We start from the raw sequence: 16,861 nt of genomic DNA, 5'->3' as shown, positions 1-16,861 counted from the left end.
GTAGATGGATAATATTTATGTATTAAAGTTTGGTTTTCAGTTTTTCTTTTTTGTTACTTTATAAAAACTGTTTCCACTTTTTAGAAAACTAGTTTTGACTGCAACCCTGCTATTTTCAGAACTTGGGAGACATATTGTTACATAAGGATAAACTTATTGGCATATTCTCCTGGTAGCTTGGTGTACTTGGAGCGACCACTCTCCACCCCCTACCCTATGCTGTCCACTTTATTTTTCACATTTCTACATTCCAGTCAGCAGCTTCCATGTTCCATTGATCCCAGCTGTTTGTGCAGTTTGTTGGCGCTGGGAGCATTCCAGGAAAACCCAAGGGCTTTCTCCATTATTTTGGGATCTCTCCTCTACCCCAAAGTACACATAATCGGAATATATAAGTTTGGGGGGGCAGCAGAAGTCCTGCTCCTACTCGTCTAGCGGAAAATCCCAGAAAGCAATGAAACTGCACAGATGTCGAGGGGTCCTTCCATATTTTCTAAGACCTGCAAACGACAACGGGAGCTGCATCATCCACAGTTTATTGGCTCAGTTGTTTAAAACCAGGGTGTGGAGGATTGGGGCCTAACAGATTGTGGGCATGGCTAACTATTTAAGGATTCTGTTGTATAACTAAAAGAGGACACGTTTCCATTACATAGTGTTAAAAAATGTTTTCTGTAAACAAATTAATTGATTGAATTCTAAAATGCAACTACAGTTGTTGTATGCTATCAATTTATTTAAAATTGAGCATAATATCACAGTACAGTGCCTCTAGATATAATTCATACAATTAATAGCTGCTGTTTTTTTATTAACACATATTACATTGACATTCACTATGACCAACTGATGAGTGTACCTGTTAATTTAATGCTGCATGTGCAAATTAATAATCACTATGATATCCTTTTTCTTTGAATGAAGTATCCGTTTAAGTTGCAATAAATGACAAATTTAGAAAGCATAAAACCAACTTTTTATTACAATTTCTTGTAATGTTTTTACAGGTACGAAGTCACCATTTTTAACCTAAATGTCTAGCTTACTCTAGCTAGACATTCAGGGACTCATATAGAGTTGGGCACATTTTGCGATCCTAGTGTAAAAAGAAAAGACGCATGCATGAAAAGGCGTATTTAGATGCATATGTTCAGTTGGATGCATCTCAATATACACCCAGCTGTACAAGAGCAAGTGCAACTTTTATGGCAGGAATGTATTTACTTACATCCCACAATAGGTTAGAAGTAGTGAAGAGATAGCATAGAGATGTACTTTGACAGGGTTAGTAGTAAATATGAAAGTCGCATTACCCTGTTTTTACAAAATATAATAAATTATGAAGTGTCATATGCACAAGAGAGAATAGTGTATTAACAGTTATTAATAAATGTGACAGTCACATTTACCATATAAAATATTAAATGCAAAAGCAAACACACAAAGGTGAATTAAATTGAATTAAATGCAATTAAATGTTGCTTAAAAGTGAAATAGAAGTATTCTATCCTTCCAAAGTCTAAATGTAAATATCAAGTATTGTGAGAAAATAGCTACAATTTCATGTTACATAGCGACCACACAAACAGAAAACAGCCAATCAGAAGAGACTAGCACTATTAATCATCATCATTGCATCTGGTTACACCAGCCCTCGAACACCGGTAAAAAAAGTCTGCGTCCAAGTATACTTCAGTTGTAATTATGTGATCACACCCTTACTTTACTCAACATACACTTGCCCAACCCTTCCCTCTCCCTTTCTGCCTGTCAGGCTCAGTCCCCGCACTGTGCATACATGGACGCCTGTCTTTCTGCTGAATTGCAATTCCGGGTTTCGCGGCACACCATGCGCAGTAGTCCCGAGTCCCGTTGCTTCTCTCCCCCGGCATGTCAGCGGTCAGGTGCATCTGACCACCGAAATCTCCCCTTACCAATCAGGGCCATGTCAAGCTATATCAGACAACTCCTCCCAACAGTCTGGTGTCAGAGTATTGGTTCTCCGGTCTCCAGAGTTTGTGTCCTTCTCCTGCTTGTTGCTTATCATTGCTGACCTTTGGCTTGTTTCTTGACCACGCCTTGGCTTTGAGATTTGGTACCTCTTTGTCCAGCAGTTCCTGACCCCGGCTTTCTCTGACCTTTCTTCTGGAAACTCCCCTCGTAGCTCGCCTCGGCTGTTTTGCACTCGCTATCCTGCCATCCTGTGTACGCTCCATTGCACTTGTGACTAGTTCGGAGAACTGCGACCTGCGCACCTCACGCAGCGAAGCCCATACCTCCTTGCGGGAGTCCTTGGTGAATACCAGGGGTGCGTTAGACTCCACGCCTCTCAATCTAGTTGTGTCAATATCAGTCAGTGGCTTCTACAGTACTACAAACGTAACAGTATCCTCTAGCTATGAGTACACAGGACGAACCTTCGGCCCGGGATCTTCTTTTACATTTAGCCCAACTTGTGGACACACAAGACGCCAATCAGGCCCAGCTTCTACAGTGCATCCAGAGTGTGATCTCCCGTTTGGACACTCTTCAAGGATCATTACCCATACGCTCTGCGGTTCTCTTCTGGAATAGAAGCTTACACTGCTGCTTCTGCCTCCACCAGCTCCACTAGTTCCACAAGCCCCCGTGGGTTGCGTATACCGCCTCCAGAGAAGTATGACGGTGACCCAAAGAAGTGCTGCGGTTTCCTTAATCAGTGTGCCAGTCACACCCGAAATCTTTTCTTCAGACAGAATTAAAGTGGCCTATATAATCTCTCTCCTATCAGTCCGAGCCCTGTCCTGTGCGTCTCCGCTATGGGTACACGACGATCCTTTGTCCAGAATTCAGTGACCTTTAATGAAAGTTTCCGCAAGATGTTTGACGAGCCTGCCCACGTGTCCTCTGCGTCCACTGGTCTCTTAAACCTTAGTCAAGGAACTCTTACTGTAGGTCAATATGTGGTCCAATTCCGGACTCTAGCATCTGAGCTTCGTTGGAACAAAGAGGCCATTATCGCTACTTTCTGGCAAGGATTGAATGGCAAAATTAAGGACGACTTAGCATCACGAAATCTGCCTTCTAGGTTGGACGACTTAATTTCATTATGTATTAAAGAACGCACACAGAAGTGGGATTGTGGTCGCCGATCCTTTCCGCACCTTGCACCTCAATTTCAATCTCCGGTGCTCCCCACGGAAGAGCCCATGCAAATTGATAGTTCATGACTATCTCCTGAGGAAAGGGATAGATGCTTGAAGAACTGGCTACTGACTCTTCTGTGGAGAATCTGGACATCCTCTCTCTGCATGCCCCAAGAGACCAGAAAACGGCACCTCCTCTCCCTGTTCCCAGGAAAAAACTGAACTTCTTATGCCTATTATTCTCTTTTTCTCTGATGGTCCTCAACCTCTGTCTGCCTTCTTGGGATCCGCGGGGAACTTCATATATTCCAGTCTGGTCTATGCCTTTGCCTCAGCCGCTGACGCTTACCGCAGTAGATGGAAATCAAGTCTCTAATGGCTCTATCACCTGCATCACCGTTCCTGTTCGGCTGATGGTAGGAGCTCTCCATTCAGAATGGATTAAGTTTCTAGTTCTCCTGCGATCTATTAACCCTATTATTTTGGGTCTACCCTGGCTAAGGACACATTCTCATCAATTCGATTGGCATCGTGCTCAGTTTACCTCCCGGGGTTCTTCTTGTAAGTCATTTTGTTTGACAACTATCATTCCTGGTAATCCAGTAATTTCCTGTTGGGCTACATCCTCCTGTGATCTTCTCCCCAAGGTCTACTCTGAATTCCTCAATGTTTTTAGCAAACTGGCTGCGGAATCACTTCCTCCTCATGGTCCTTGAGATTGTCCCATTGATCTGGTGCCAGGCAAGAGCATACCCCGGGGCACAGTATTTCCTTTATCCTTACCGCAGACCCAGGCTATGTCCGAATACGTTTCTGAAAATCTCAAACAAGGTTTTATTCGTAAATCATCTTCTCCTGCCGGCGCAGGGAATATTTTTTGTCAAGCTCAATGCCATCATGGTCAAAAACCGGTATCCTCTTCCCCTCATTCCTGAGCTGTTCGATTGGATCTGTGGAGTTCAAATCTTCACGAAATTGGACCTCAGGGGAGCTTATAACCTAACCAGGATTGAGAAAGGGGACGAATGAAAGACATCGTTCAATACCAGAGACGGTCATTACGAGTACCTTGTTATGCCTATTGGGCTATGTAACGCCCCAGCTGTATTCTAAGAATTTGTCAACGAGGTCTTCCGAGATCTGTTATATCAGCCAGTGGTGGCTTACTTAGATGATATTTTGATATTTTCCCAGGACCTAACTTTCCACCATGCACATTTGAAAGAAGTGCTTCTCCGATTATGGGAAAATCGCCTATATTGTAAAATCGAAAGGGGCCTCTTTGTTCAAACCAGGTACCCTTTCTGGGATACATTCTGTCTGGTTTAGGCCTCCAAATGGACCCAGACAAAGTGAAAGTCATCCTTGACTGGCCCCAGCTGGTAAAGCTACAAAACGCTTCATTGGCTTCACAAATTACTACCAGTAATTTATTCAGGGATTTTCTACCCTTATTACTCCTATCACCTCGCATACTCGTAAGGGAGGCCAAGTCAAGTCTGGCTCTGATGACGCAATACTAACATTTAAGGCTATCAAAGAAGCTTTTTCCTCGGCTCCTATCTTGACCCAGCCTGATCTACATATACCCTTCCTTTTAGAGGTTGACACCTCTTCTGTAGGCATAGAGGCAGTCCTGTCCCAAAATAATTCCTCTGGTACTCTCAGACCCTAAGTTTTTTTCTCCAAAATATTTTCTTCCACTGAAGCTAATTACGGGATTGGAGACACGGATCTCCTGACTATTAAACTCGCATTAGAAGAATGGCACTACTTACTAGAGGGTGTCTGCTTTCCGGTCGCTGTATTCGCTAATCATAAAAATCTCATTTATTTATAATCTGCTCACTGTCTTAATTCCCAGCAAGTCCATTGGTCTCTATTCTTCAGTCGGTTCCAGCTCATTCTGACCTTCTGGCCGGGTTCCAAGAATTTTAGGGTGATGTTCATTCACAATCCTTCGATCCCTCTGACTCTAAAACTTCCATGCCTGCCAAATCCATCAAGAATTCTGTGAACATTTTGGCTTTGACATAATCTTCTATTAAAACTCCTCCTATCGGATGTTCCTCTGTTGATGTCCATTTGCGCAGCAATTTGTTAAATTGGGCACATAGTTCCAAAATCGCAGGACACGCTGGTGTTAAGAAAACGGTGGCACTTCTTTCCCATTCTTACTGGCAGCCATCCTTGATCCCTGATGTACAGAAGTTTTTTCAGGCCTGTGACGTATGTGCCAGACACAAAACTCCTAGACAATCTCCTGCCAGTCTCTTGCTTCCGCTTCCCATTGCTGAAGATGATTATGGATTTTATTACTGACCTCTCTAGCAGTCTTGGTCACGCCTCCATATGGGCAGTTGATGACCGATTTTCCAAATTTGCTCATTATGTTCCCCTCAAGGGTCTACCTTCTGCTTCGGAATTGGCATCTTTGTTCACTCATCACATTTTTTCATCTGCATGGCTGCCCTCGGGAGATCATCTCCGACCGTGGGGTGCAGTTTGTTTCCAGCTTCTGGAGGGCCGTCTGCAAACGTCTGGGAATCAATTTAAAGTACTCCTCTGGATACCATACCCAGACGAACGGTCAAACTGAGCGGGTCAACCAGGTTTTGGAGTCCTACATTTTTGATGCTTTTGTTCTGAACAACAATCCACTTGGAGTAAGTTGCTTCCTTGGGCAGAATTCTCCCACAATAATCATCTGCATGAATCCACAGGTATGTCCCCTTTTTTCACCCTATTTGGAGATATCCGATTTTGTCTACCTCCACGGACTTACCTGACTCCACTGTACCGGCAGCTCAAGATTTGGTTCACAATTTTTCCGTAATCTGGTCTCAGGTGCAAATCAAGTTACAACACTCTCTGGACCATTACAAACACTTTGCGGATCGCCATCGGAAAAAGATCCCTGTACTCCATATTGGGGATAAGGTGTGGCTTTCTCCTTAAAATTTTAGACTCAAAGTGCCGTCCATGAAGTTTGCACCTCGTTACATCAGACCTTATCCTGTTATTCAAGTTCTGAATGTTGTTACCTTCAAACTCCGGTTACCTTCTTCCCTCCGAGTGCATAACTCTTTTCATATTTCCCTTCTAAAACCTCTTGTTATCAATGAATTTTACAAAAGATCGCCACCTCCTCCTCCCATCAGGACCACGTCTGGGGATGAGTTTGAAGTTGAACACATCCTAAAGATGAGAACTCCCTGAAGTAAACCACAGTTTTTGGTACATTAGAAGGGTTATGGTCCTGAAGAGAAATCCTGGGTCAATTAAAAGGATCTTCATGCTCCTCGTCTTCTGGCCCAGTTTCTGAGAAAGGAGACCTCTAGTGCGGAAAGAAGGGAGGGGGCTGCCGTCCTAGCACTGTGCGTACGTGCCGGTGATGGACGCCTGTTTCTCCGCTGAATCGCCTCCCATTGCCTAGCAATGGGATGCACTTTCGGGTTTCGCAGCAAGCGCATGCACAGTAGACCCCAGGCATGTCGACGGTCAGGTGCATCGGACCACTAAAATCTCCCCTTACCAATCAGGGACATGTCAAGCTATATCAGGCACCTCCTCCCAACAGTCTGGTGTCAGAGTATGGGTTCTCCAGTCTCAAGCGTTCAAGTGTCATATCCTGCTTGTTGCTTATCATTGCTGACCTTCAGCTTGTTTCTTGACCACCCCTTGGCTTTGTGATTTGGTACCTCTTTGTCCAGCAGTTCCTGACCTTGGCTTTCTCTGACCGTTCTTATGGAAACTCCCCTCGTACCTCGCCTCGGCTGTTTTGCACTCGCTATCCTGCCATCCTGTGTATGATCCATTGCACTTGTGACTAGATGGGAGAACCGTGACCTGCGCACCTCACACAGCGAAGCCCATACCTAGTTGCGCGGGTCCATGGTGAATACCGGGTGTGCGTTAGACTCTGCGCCTCTCAATTTAGTTGTGTGAATACCAGCCAGTGGCTTCTTCAGTACTGACACTGTGACACTGCCTCTGCAAGCAAAAGGATTCATAAGTATAAGATGCTACAATATATACATATGCATACTCATTTTTGGTACACATGTACAATACAGAAATACATATTTTATTGAAATAATAGCTGTGTGTCCAACTCTACATGAGCCCTCAGCAAGTAGAGGTATTGCCCACTAGGTTTGTAATTGATAACAAAAGGCCAGAACAGATAGTATATATCACCTTGCAAAGTCTCTTTAAATGTTTTAAATATACTTTCTATTGACAAATATTTTTCTCTATCCTGCAGTTGACTTTTAATTCACAAAAAATAAATTCTGTTATATTATATTGCAACCTTTCTTTGCAAATTTATGGATCAAAGCTAAATCATCCTTTCTGCTACTTGGAAAGTTACATTCCTCCTTGAGCTTGTTCTGGGTCCCCTGCATTATGGTTTGACAGTTGTACCACACCATTCAAACTCCCGAATAACCACTGTCTCATGAAGTGGTTTTTAATTGGGGTTGTCCTTCCCCAGTAGCCACTGTCATTTACAAAATGTGGCTGTCCGCTATACTTACTTATAATAGGGTCCTCTTGTGCTGCAGGAGTGCTGTCTGAAATTCCTGCAATGACAGCTGGCTTCTAACTTGATAACTGGAGCAATTGCCCTATCAGGAGCCACTTTTTATGTCAGTCAGTGTCCCTTCTTTCCTGCAGCATGCCAAGAGATGTTCTCAGAATAAGTGAGTATGGTGGAGTATATACTTCAGACCTGCAGATATCCCAGTAGCCAATGTGTAAAATAACTACTGATGTCAAACTTTTGTTTGTATAATTTCTATTGATTTTTCCCTAGATTCTTAAAAAAAAAATCTTACCAGGTGCCATGTGTATGTGAAGTCCGAGAGGTTTCAAGGTGTAGAAGAGATACAGCAGTAACAGAAGTATGGGAGAGTAGGATTACTGATAAAACACAACTGATAAATAAGGATGGTTGGGAATGTAGAGACACAGATTTGGGGGGAAGGGAGAATCATTTGACCATAAAGGGGACAAGTGTTTAAGAAAAAAAAAATCAATATATCAAACTCTATTCACTTATATTTTCCATACCACCACTTCTAAATGTCCACTTCGACCACTGGGTATAACACCAGAAACCAATATTTAAAGGAGTCACTTTTAGGTGCTCTATGGGATCTGAGTCAGTGTACATCAGTGGAGTTTTGATGATGAGAGGTGAGGATCACTAGGAGACTGGCTGAGTATATGCTATGACTCAAGTTATATATCTTGTACACACATTTGGTATGAGATACATATGATACTTTGACCATTTCTGCTACACTTAGTGGATTAGAGTATGGGTATATTGCTTTCATGGTTCACAGTATGGCAATAAGGAACATTTTACCATTATGGGGTATGACAATAAATAAATAAAAATTACTGCGTACATTACAAACAGTACATCATACATAGCCCAACATCCAGAACAAACAGTACATGCCCAACACATAAAGTCTCAATGTCCACCATTTACAGTTACAGCCCAGCCCATGATACTGCCAAATAATGCCACCACGTTGCCTGTTCATATCTCTGTATTCTATCATAATGCAACCACTTTCTCATCATCTAAGCTGCCTCCTGCAGCCCATATACCATTCCCTAGACAAAAAACCTCTTCATTCATAGCTGATTAGTATGTTAAGTCACTTGGCTCTGTGATGTAGCTAGGAGCGTCATAATAATTGACACTTCTGCTGTTACTAGTCATTGCTTATTTTGACTCAATGTCAACAGCACTTGAAAACATACTTTGCAATAGTACAGTTTTTAACAGACTATAAGGAACTAAGACTGATGTTGGTGGGAGCTATGCAAAGATAAAGTGTGATATGCAAGCTGCATACACATCGCTACAGTGCCAGTGATCTCTGACCAGGGAACGGAGATATATTGGTCAATATCAATGGCATAAGAAAACTTTAATTATGTGAGTTAGAGAAACATTTAAGCTACTTGCATCTGAACAATAAGCACATAAACATTAGAGGCCATTTCTGGGTAATTTCATTTATCCAGAACACCATTATTTTAAAGTATTTATGTAAAGTGACTTATTTTCATATTGTGCGTGAGTAGCCTAAAAATATCTCTAATTTCATATTTATGCAGCAAAGCACTCCCTGAAACACATCTCATTTTAACCAGAAAATGTTACTGTTCCAACAAGGATGAGACAGGCTGCATAATACTCTGTGACACCACAGCCCTTTGTCATGCTCTAAAAATCCCCAGAAATCATTTTTACTGATTAAAAGTGGTTTATTTTTTAAAATTATTATTATTATTATTATTATTATTATTATTATTATTATTATTATTATTATTTACAATGTGATATTAAAATGCTAAGGTGATTAATATTGCATTAATGGACGAGATACATACCTGCCATAAAATCAGATGTTATAACTACATTTTACTGTTTCATCACAACCATTGCAGAATTTAGAAGAAGAAATGTGGATTTATAAATATGTTTTTATTTTATACCTGCATTGTTTCCCATAGTGGTTAGCACTTCTGCCTTACAGCAGTGGGGTCATGAGTTCAATTCCCGACCATGGCCTTATCTGAGGAGTTTGTATGTTCTCCCTGTGTTTGCCTGGGTTTCCTCCGGGTGCTCCGGTTTCCTCCCACACTCCAAAAACATACTGGTAGGTTAATTGGCTGCTAACAAATTGACCCTAGTCTTTCTTTATGTCTCTGGCTCTGTCTGTGTGTGTGTTAGGGAATTTAGACTGTAAGCCCCAATGGGGCAGGGACTGATGTGAGTGAGTTCTCTGTACAGCGCTGCGAAATTAGTGGCGCTATATAAATAAATGGTGATGATGATTATGATGATGATGATGATATCTATGTGTGTAATGCTAAAGTATTATAGCAAACAACGTGTTCTAAAAAATGAAAATAATTAACATGTTGTTACAAAATGCCATACCATAGTCGTCATAAGTGTCGACCCCTGGCAACTGTTCAGCTGTGACTCAGTTCATAGTTGTCTAACACCCTTCCCAGTTTGACATCCTCTAACATCCATCCAACAAGTCTAGAGAAGCTGTACTCTGTAGTTCCAATTGGAGAAAAGAAAAAGTGTCAAGTTTCATTTTTTTGAAGCCACACACTTTATTATTTTTCATCACTGGATTATTACCTGCCATCTATGTTACTAGCATTATATTTTTCAAGGCAGCTGTAGCACTGCAACAGAACAAAAGAGAGTCTCACTCCTTAAGCTCTTCATTCATTGTGACAGCTATTAAGAGTCTGGGACACAAGATACAGCACCGTTGGAGGAACAGCAATGTGGTATTGTCAGGTTTTATAATAAATGCAATAATGCAATAAGGAACATTAGGTCACTAAAATAGCACATGTCACTGGCTTTACATATTACATACTAAATTGACAGTACCAGTTTCCTGCTCATTAAATTATCATTTTATTTTATTAAGAAAATACACTTACTATTTTAGTCTAGCCTTATGTTCTTATTTTTGCTTTTTTACTTTTACTCAGAATGCATTGTTTTAAGGCATACATCCAGATTTGGGAAAAGGCCACTAAAACCCGACTTTAGGGTGGTAGCAGTCAGGGTTTGAGTAGCAAGCCTGTACATATACTGTTAATATGTCATTTGTTACTTCTACCCAAATCTGGCCATGCCCCTGTGACACCTTTAGTAAAGCCTTACAAAACTACTATTTAGACTGATATGCAAGAGCAAACATAATGGATTTTGTGTCCCTTATAAGCTCTCATTAAAATCTCCCATTTTTAATAAAAGCCAAAATGTTTGAAGTGTAGGGGTGTACAGATATAGCCTCTCTCTTGATGAATCAAATTAGGTATATTGGGCTGCACGGTGGCACAGTGGCCTTATATTTGTTTGTTTGTTCTCTCCGAGTTTGCGGGGGTGTCCTCCAGCACTCATTCTTTACCACTGAGCCTGTTAGCTGGACTTGGTGGTTCTATCCTAACGGGAGAGAGGTACATGTTTTCAGCTTTTCCCTTAAGGGCTCAGAGTTCTAATATTTTTTTGCTGGCCATGCAAGCAAACACTTTCTTACACCTTTCCCTAGAGCCGGCACATCCAATTCTGACGCAAGGGGCATGACATTCACACATTTCAGGGTCCATTACAGAATGATTTCCCTTTTAGATGATTTCTCCTTTAAAGTATAGAGTGTGATATTTGTACAGTATTTGATTGCTGAGTGTAACATGTACAGTGTGTGAGTACTTAGTGCAGTATGTGAGCAGTGTGTGCGTAGTGTGGAAGTACTGAATGTAAGAGAAGTGTGTCCCTTAGACTAAACGCAGTTAAAATCATGCAGGTGAGTGACTTGCCAAAGAACCTATGATATGTGGATTCCTGGAATTTCAGCCAATAGGAGCAGGAAGGGGATGGGACTTATACACAGTTATAAGTCTGTGCTCAGAGGTTACAGGCCTTCCTGCTTCCGGATTCCTCCCGCCCTCCCTGCAATTCTGAGATATCTTGTATGGTTATTGGTTAGAGTAGGAGAGCAGTGCAGTCTGTAACTGTGCATATGGTGCTTGGGTGATCTTGTCATAGGTCACTACCCCTCTGTGGTTATGGTGTCATACCATGGTTGGTCCGTGTGTTAGGAGGACCTTTGGGCCAGTTTGTATGGTTTATACTGGCGGAGTTAATTAGGGGGCGTAGTCTTGCCGTTGGACTTGATCTTAGCACCGGCCAATAGATAAGGTATGATCCTGGGTTGGTGGTACTATGGTCTGACCTTTCCACCTTATTAGTTTTGCGTTCCTGACTGCCCTGCTCTCGTCCGCCTTACAGTCCTATTAGTCTAAATATAAATAAATACCGTCATTCATTCCAACTTTAATTTGGTGTCCGTGTCGTTATTTGGTTTGGTAAAAGGTAATGTCACATGTGTGTTATTTGGTGAAAACTTCCCTGCTATGCATTTTATAGTTTGTACAGGGTTGAAGAACTGAGTTTAATGTTTATTTAGTGTAGAGAGGTTGTTAAGCTTGCAAGAAAAGTAACAAATGTTTTTTTATTCAAAAGGATTGGGAGAGTATACTGATGACAATATGGGGTGTATTTTATAGCCAGACAAAATGAGCATTCTTTAGTTCTGGATACCTTGATTTCAATAGGACACACTATTCTGCAATATGGATGGAAGGTCTGTACCTAATATAGCACCTAACTGGATTGGACATGAATCCTGTCCATTCAGGGGGTGTATTAGTCCGGGCATGTTATAATTACCTGCCCAGACTGGACTGCCATATGGAAAGAAAAGAGTTTGCTTCTCTTTCTGGAAAAGGTAGCTAGAATCATGGTTTGTTTGTTTTTTTGTTTTTCGGGGGGGGGGGGGGGGGGGTTGTAACCTGTTCACCAGACAAGGGTACATTTAAGTAATACCCCATTCATACTGCACCAAAATCACGGGTTTTTCCTGGGTCGAGCTCTTTAACCCCGGATTTATCGAGGGGTAATTCCCGGGTTGCCTGCACTATGAATGGAAAAACCCGGGTTGCACAGAAAACGAGAGAGAGAGAGAGAGAGAGAGAGAGAGAGAGAGAGAGAGATCAGGTTTTTCTGACAGGATTTAAACACTGGAGCAGCATCCAGTCTTCATTTTTCAGTCAATGAAAACTGCTCTGGTGATGACTCCCTCAAATTGCCAGGGCACAGACATGTGCAGTATGAATGGGGTCAACCCGGGAAATTCCCGGGTCCGAGGTGCAGTATGAATGGTGTTTCTGAGCTGGAACGCTCGGAGCCCCTGCAAAAACCCGGCTTCAAAAACCCGGGATATTGCAGGGGCGGCAGTATGAAAGTGGTATCAATTGTATTTATGGATCAGAAAATGATATGACCTACTTTGCAAAGTTACTTTTTCCTGCCAATTGAGGCCCAGAGTGTGTAATCCTCTTCCACAGTATAGAACATAAAATTTGGTGAATTTTTGGTCCTATATGAAAATTTAAATGTAGAACATGTTTCTTTACCTGGTTGTTTTCTTTTCTTTTTTTTTTTTTTTTTTAAACTTCATGTATTATTAGCATTTTTTTTACTACTTTTTATGAACTGTGGCAGAGATAATCTGAGCTTACTAGATAAAGATCATCTTTTTCATGCAGGTGATCATGTCACTAGTGTTTCCTGCATGTAACTGGGGGCAACATTAAGATGCTTAGGAATAACGATCTCTATGACATCACTTTCCCCGTGTTTGCACACAGCAAATTACATGAAAACCGCGTGCCTCCCAGCTCAAGTTCGAAGATGCTAAGTCTATGGGAGAGAGTGTCATTTGACATATGATGACATTGCTAATGTCTTGGGGCACGGCATGATATAAAACCTGAACTCTATCGATGACACAGAAAGGTTTAAATGAGTTGGGCTTCATCTTGATGAATATGTGAAATATGAATTGTGCCCATGATTTCATGGGCTTCTCTTTATTTTTAGGGGCTGGGGGTTTTAAAAACAAAATCATTATTGATCTCTTACACAAAGGGGGCTGACAAAGAGCTAGGTGCAAATTTTGCTGAGCAACCATGTTGCTTTGCAAATGGTGCAAATGCATTATTTTGTATGCACAGCACATACTACATGCTCGAGCATGCTGCCCACACATACAGGCCAACTCTATGTTATACTACTTTTTAGGCTTGGACAAGGCCGTGACCCCCTCACCCATTCTCGGGTTTTATCGGATTGTATATTATATATTTCCACATTGAAGCACAACATGTTTTTAATTGCACATTTTGCACGCAGTAGCTGGATTTGCTCTTAACTATAAAACACATAAATCTACAGTAAACAAATACATTAACAGGCAATAATTATTCAAAATAATGTTCTGTATCTGGCTTCACATATGAACCCTGTTCCTTATTCTTTAGTTAGTGGAACTGGTTTGTGCTGCAAGAATGATCTTGTACACTTTACAGTGCACCGCACAGTGTATAATTTATCAGGATTTGCAATGTTAATATAATTGTTGAACAATATTACTGCCTTTCAGTTTATAAATGTTAATATTAAAATGCAGAAATGCAATAGTGTTAAATATTCCTTTCTTTCCATTCTAGATATGTGCAAGTTCAGAGAAAGAGCAGAATGGCTTTCTCAAAGTCATCAGTGGGAAGAAAAAAGGCTTTGTACCCATCAATGTTTTGGAAAACATCTGACTTTAGGATTTGAATGTTACTACAATCCAAGTTTCTGGAGATGCGGGTCTGCATCATATGGTATCATGTGACCAAGATGAGTCACTAAGGATGATACACAGTTGTGAGAGAAATGAAACAGAAGACTTCTTGGACTGTTATAGTATGAATCACAAATAAACTAATTAGTAAAGCATAAAAGAATTCTCCCAAGACGGAAAAATAAAATGCTGCAGTAGTAATAAGGAAGTTTAGTAATGAAGATATAGCCTCTCTCTATATGTCTTAAAAACTGTTGAACTCAGTGTTTGCATTTTAAGGGTCAAGTTTCAAGGAGTAGTATAACAGTTATATCATTGCCTTTACTGGGGCGAACCTGGTTCGAAACCCAGCTCTTTTTGTAATATTAAAAAATGAATTTACCACCCTCTACCCACGCTGTAAAAAGTACAGTAGTCTGTAAGCTCTATGGGGAAGAAACTGTGCCTGCAAACATTTCTTGTACAGTGCTATTTAACATATGATTCAATTCTATATTTTATTTAGGAACCTTAATATTAATGGACAGTTTATAAATCATTTGTACCACTGTCTCTTTTATTTCTATAAAATTAACTATTCAGAAATATAGTTTGTGTGCAAAGTTATTAACTTATTAGACACCTGTTTTCATACATCAACATTATGAAATAAATTACTCAGAACTTTTTAAGAGTTGATGTGACATTGTTGCATATATGACATGAATGTGCAGTAATTTAAAATATACTTTTTATGGGAGAAATTATTTAAATAATCTTCTCAAAACAAAGCATGTCATATTTTTCTTGTTTTTCTCCTGATAAAAATTTCCAGTATTGATTAAAAAAAATCATCATTAGCCCAGTTCCAACCCGACACCAATTTACAAAAATGTCTAGGTATTTATATAGGTATATGCAATGGATAATTATTAGTTACCTGGTACCTTCGATTTCAGAAATGTACCCCTCATTAAAGGAGAGATGCAAATAATAATTATATATTGGTATTTCATAAATATTATAATTATATGCTGTCATTTCATATTTAAACGGCTTCTGCTACTGCAAATATCTATAGCCAGCACTGAACTTCAGCCATGTGACTGAGACAGTCAAGACATAATATTAGGAACCTTGCCTTAACATAATCAGCTATCACACATACTCAATCAAACTACTTCAAGTAAATTATCTACTATATACGTGTGTATATATATATATATATATATATATATATATATATATATATAAATAATGTAATTTTCTGAAAAGGATAAATAGGGCCTAATCAGGCAATTCAATTGTGAAGTGCAGTAGTATTGTAAGAGTAAATGTGACCCTCATGCAGCACTCCTACAGTATGTATTGAGGGTTTGGGTACTAAATTACGGTGTTTAACACACTGACACTACTTACCCCGACATAGTTATTACAAAAGTGGGATCCGCGACGTGTTGATCTTCCCGACTGTTAAAAAAGCTAACTTGTAAGAATTTGAACAGATTCACAGCCCGGCACACACAATTACGTCACTTGTGAACGCGACACTATTACTGCTGGTCACTGTAACTATGAGCCGGCTGAACAATGCTTTTTACTAATCCCTCTACATTCTCCAAGAAACTCCTAGTTACAGTGCCCCCTTAAGACCAGCTTTTTTTAACAGTCGGGAAGATCAACATGTTGGAGATCCCACTTTCGTAATAACTATGTCGGGGTAAGTAGTGTCGGTGTGTGGTATGTCAGTAAAATGACTATTACCGATATTGAGTGATAAATGCAATTACAATACAATATGACATAAAATATAAATTGGTAACATATCCATAATTTTTAGTGTCTTGAAAAATGTTTGGATGCTAAGCACCATGTACTTGGCAATAAGTTATTGTAGTAAAAGAACAGTATAGTAAAATATATGTTTTTTAATATGTATTTGAATATTAGGGAACAATTTGCTAAACAGCTATACAGTTTATGCTCAGCTTTATTTATGTACAACTACCATCTTTATTTAATAACGCTAAACTTCAGATACTGTATTTATAAGTTGTATTTTCTTTATTGCCTGTGTATTCCCAGTATTGTCATTATGTTTAACTTTGTTCCATTCTAAATTCTTCACTTTTTTCTGGATGAGTTTTGTTCTCCTGTTCTTTTCTTTTTCTTTTATCTTAACCCTGTTTTACAATACACCAAATCAATGTGTATTGCTTATATTTTACAATGTTATTTTATATTTCTGCTCTGAAAATGTAACATATCTAATCACTAGACATGGATATTTTAAGAGTAACAAATAAAGCCTGTATTTCACTAACAGCTTTCCATGATATGAATTAGTGAGAGATATAGGAATGAAAGTGATAAGAAGGGTGATATTGTTGGAATGGTTGAGCAGTGGATATATCCAAAATCAAGTGTGATCAATATAAACCTTATACAGTTCCATATAACACCAGCGTGTATTTATTTCAGGCCACTGCAAGACAAGAAAGA

At 40.1% G+C, this 16,861-nt stretch overlaps 1 protein-coding gene across 1 annotated transcript in view; it reads left to right on the top strand.

The window, feature by feature from the left end:
• Positions 1-16,608, top strand: part of STAC (SH3 and cysteine rich domain) — a 193,610-nt gene extending 177,002 nt beyond the window's left edge. Inside the window, exon 11 of the mRNA XM_075212630.1 lies at positions 14,262-16,608. Coding sequence (XP_075068731.1) covers positions 14,262-14,360 — 99 coding nt within the window. The 3' untranslated portion in view covers positions 14,361-16,608. The remainder of the gene's footprint in view (positions 1-14,261) is intronic.
• Positions 16,609-16,861: the final 253 nt, after the last annotated feature.

This window comes from Mixophyes fleayi, chromosome 5 (assembly GCF_038048845.1).
Source record: "Mixophyes fleayi isolate aMixFle1 chromosome 5, aMixFle1.hap1, whole genome shotgun sequence".
NCBI classification, from domain to species: Eukaryota; Metazoa; Chordata; class Amphibia; order Anura; family Limnodynastidae; genus Mixophyes; species Mixophyes fleayi.
The sequence above is the reverse complement of the archived record's forward strand: the minus strand, read 5'-3'. Positions and strand labels throughout refer to the sequence as shown.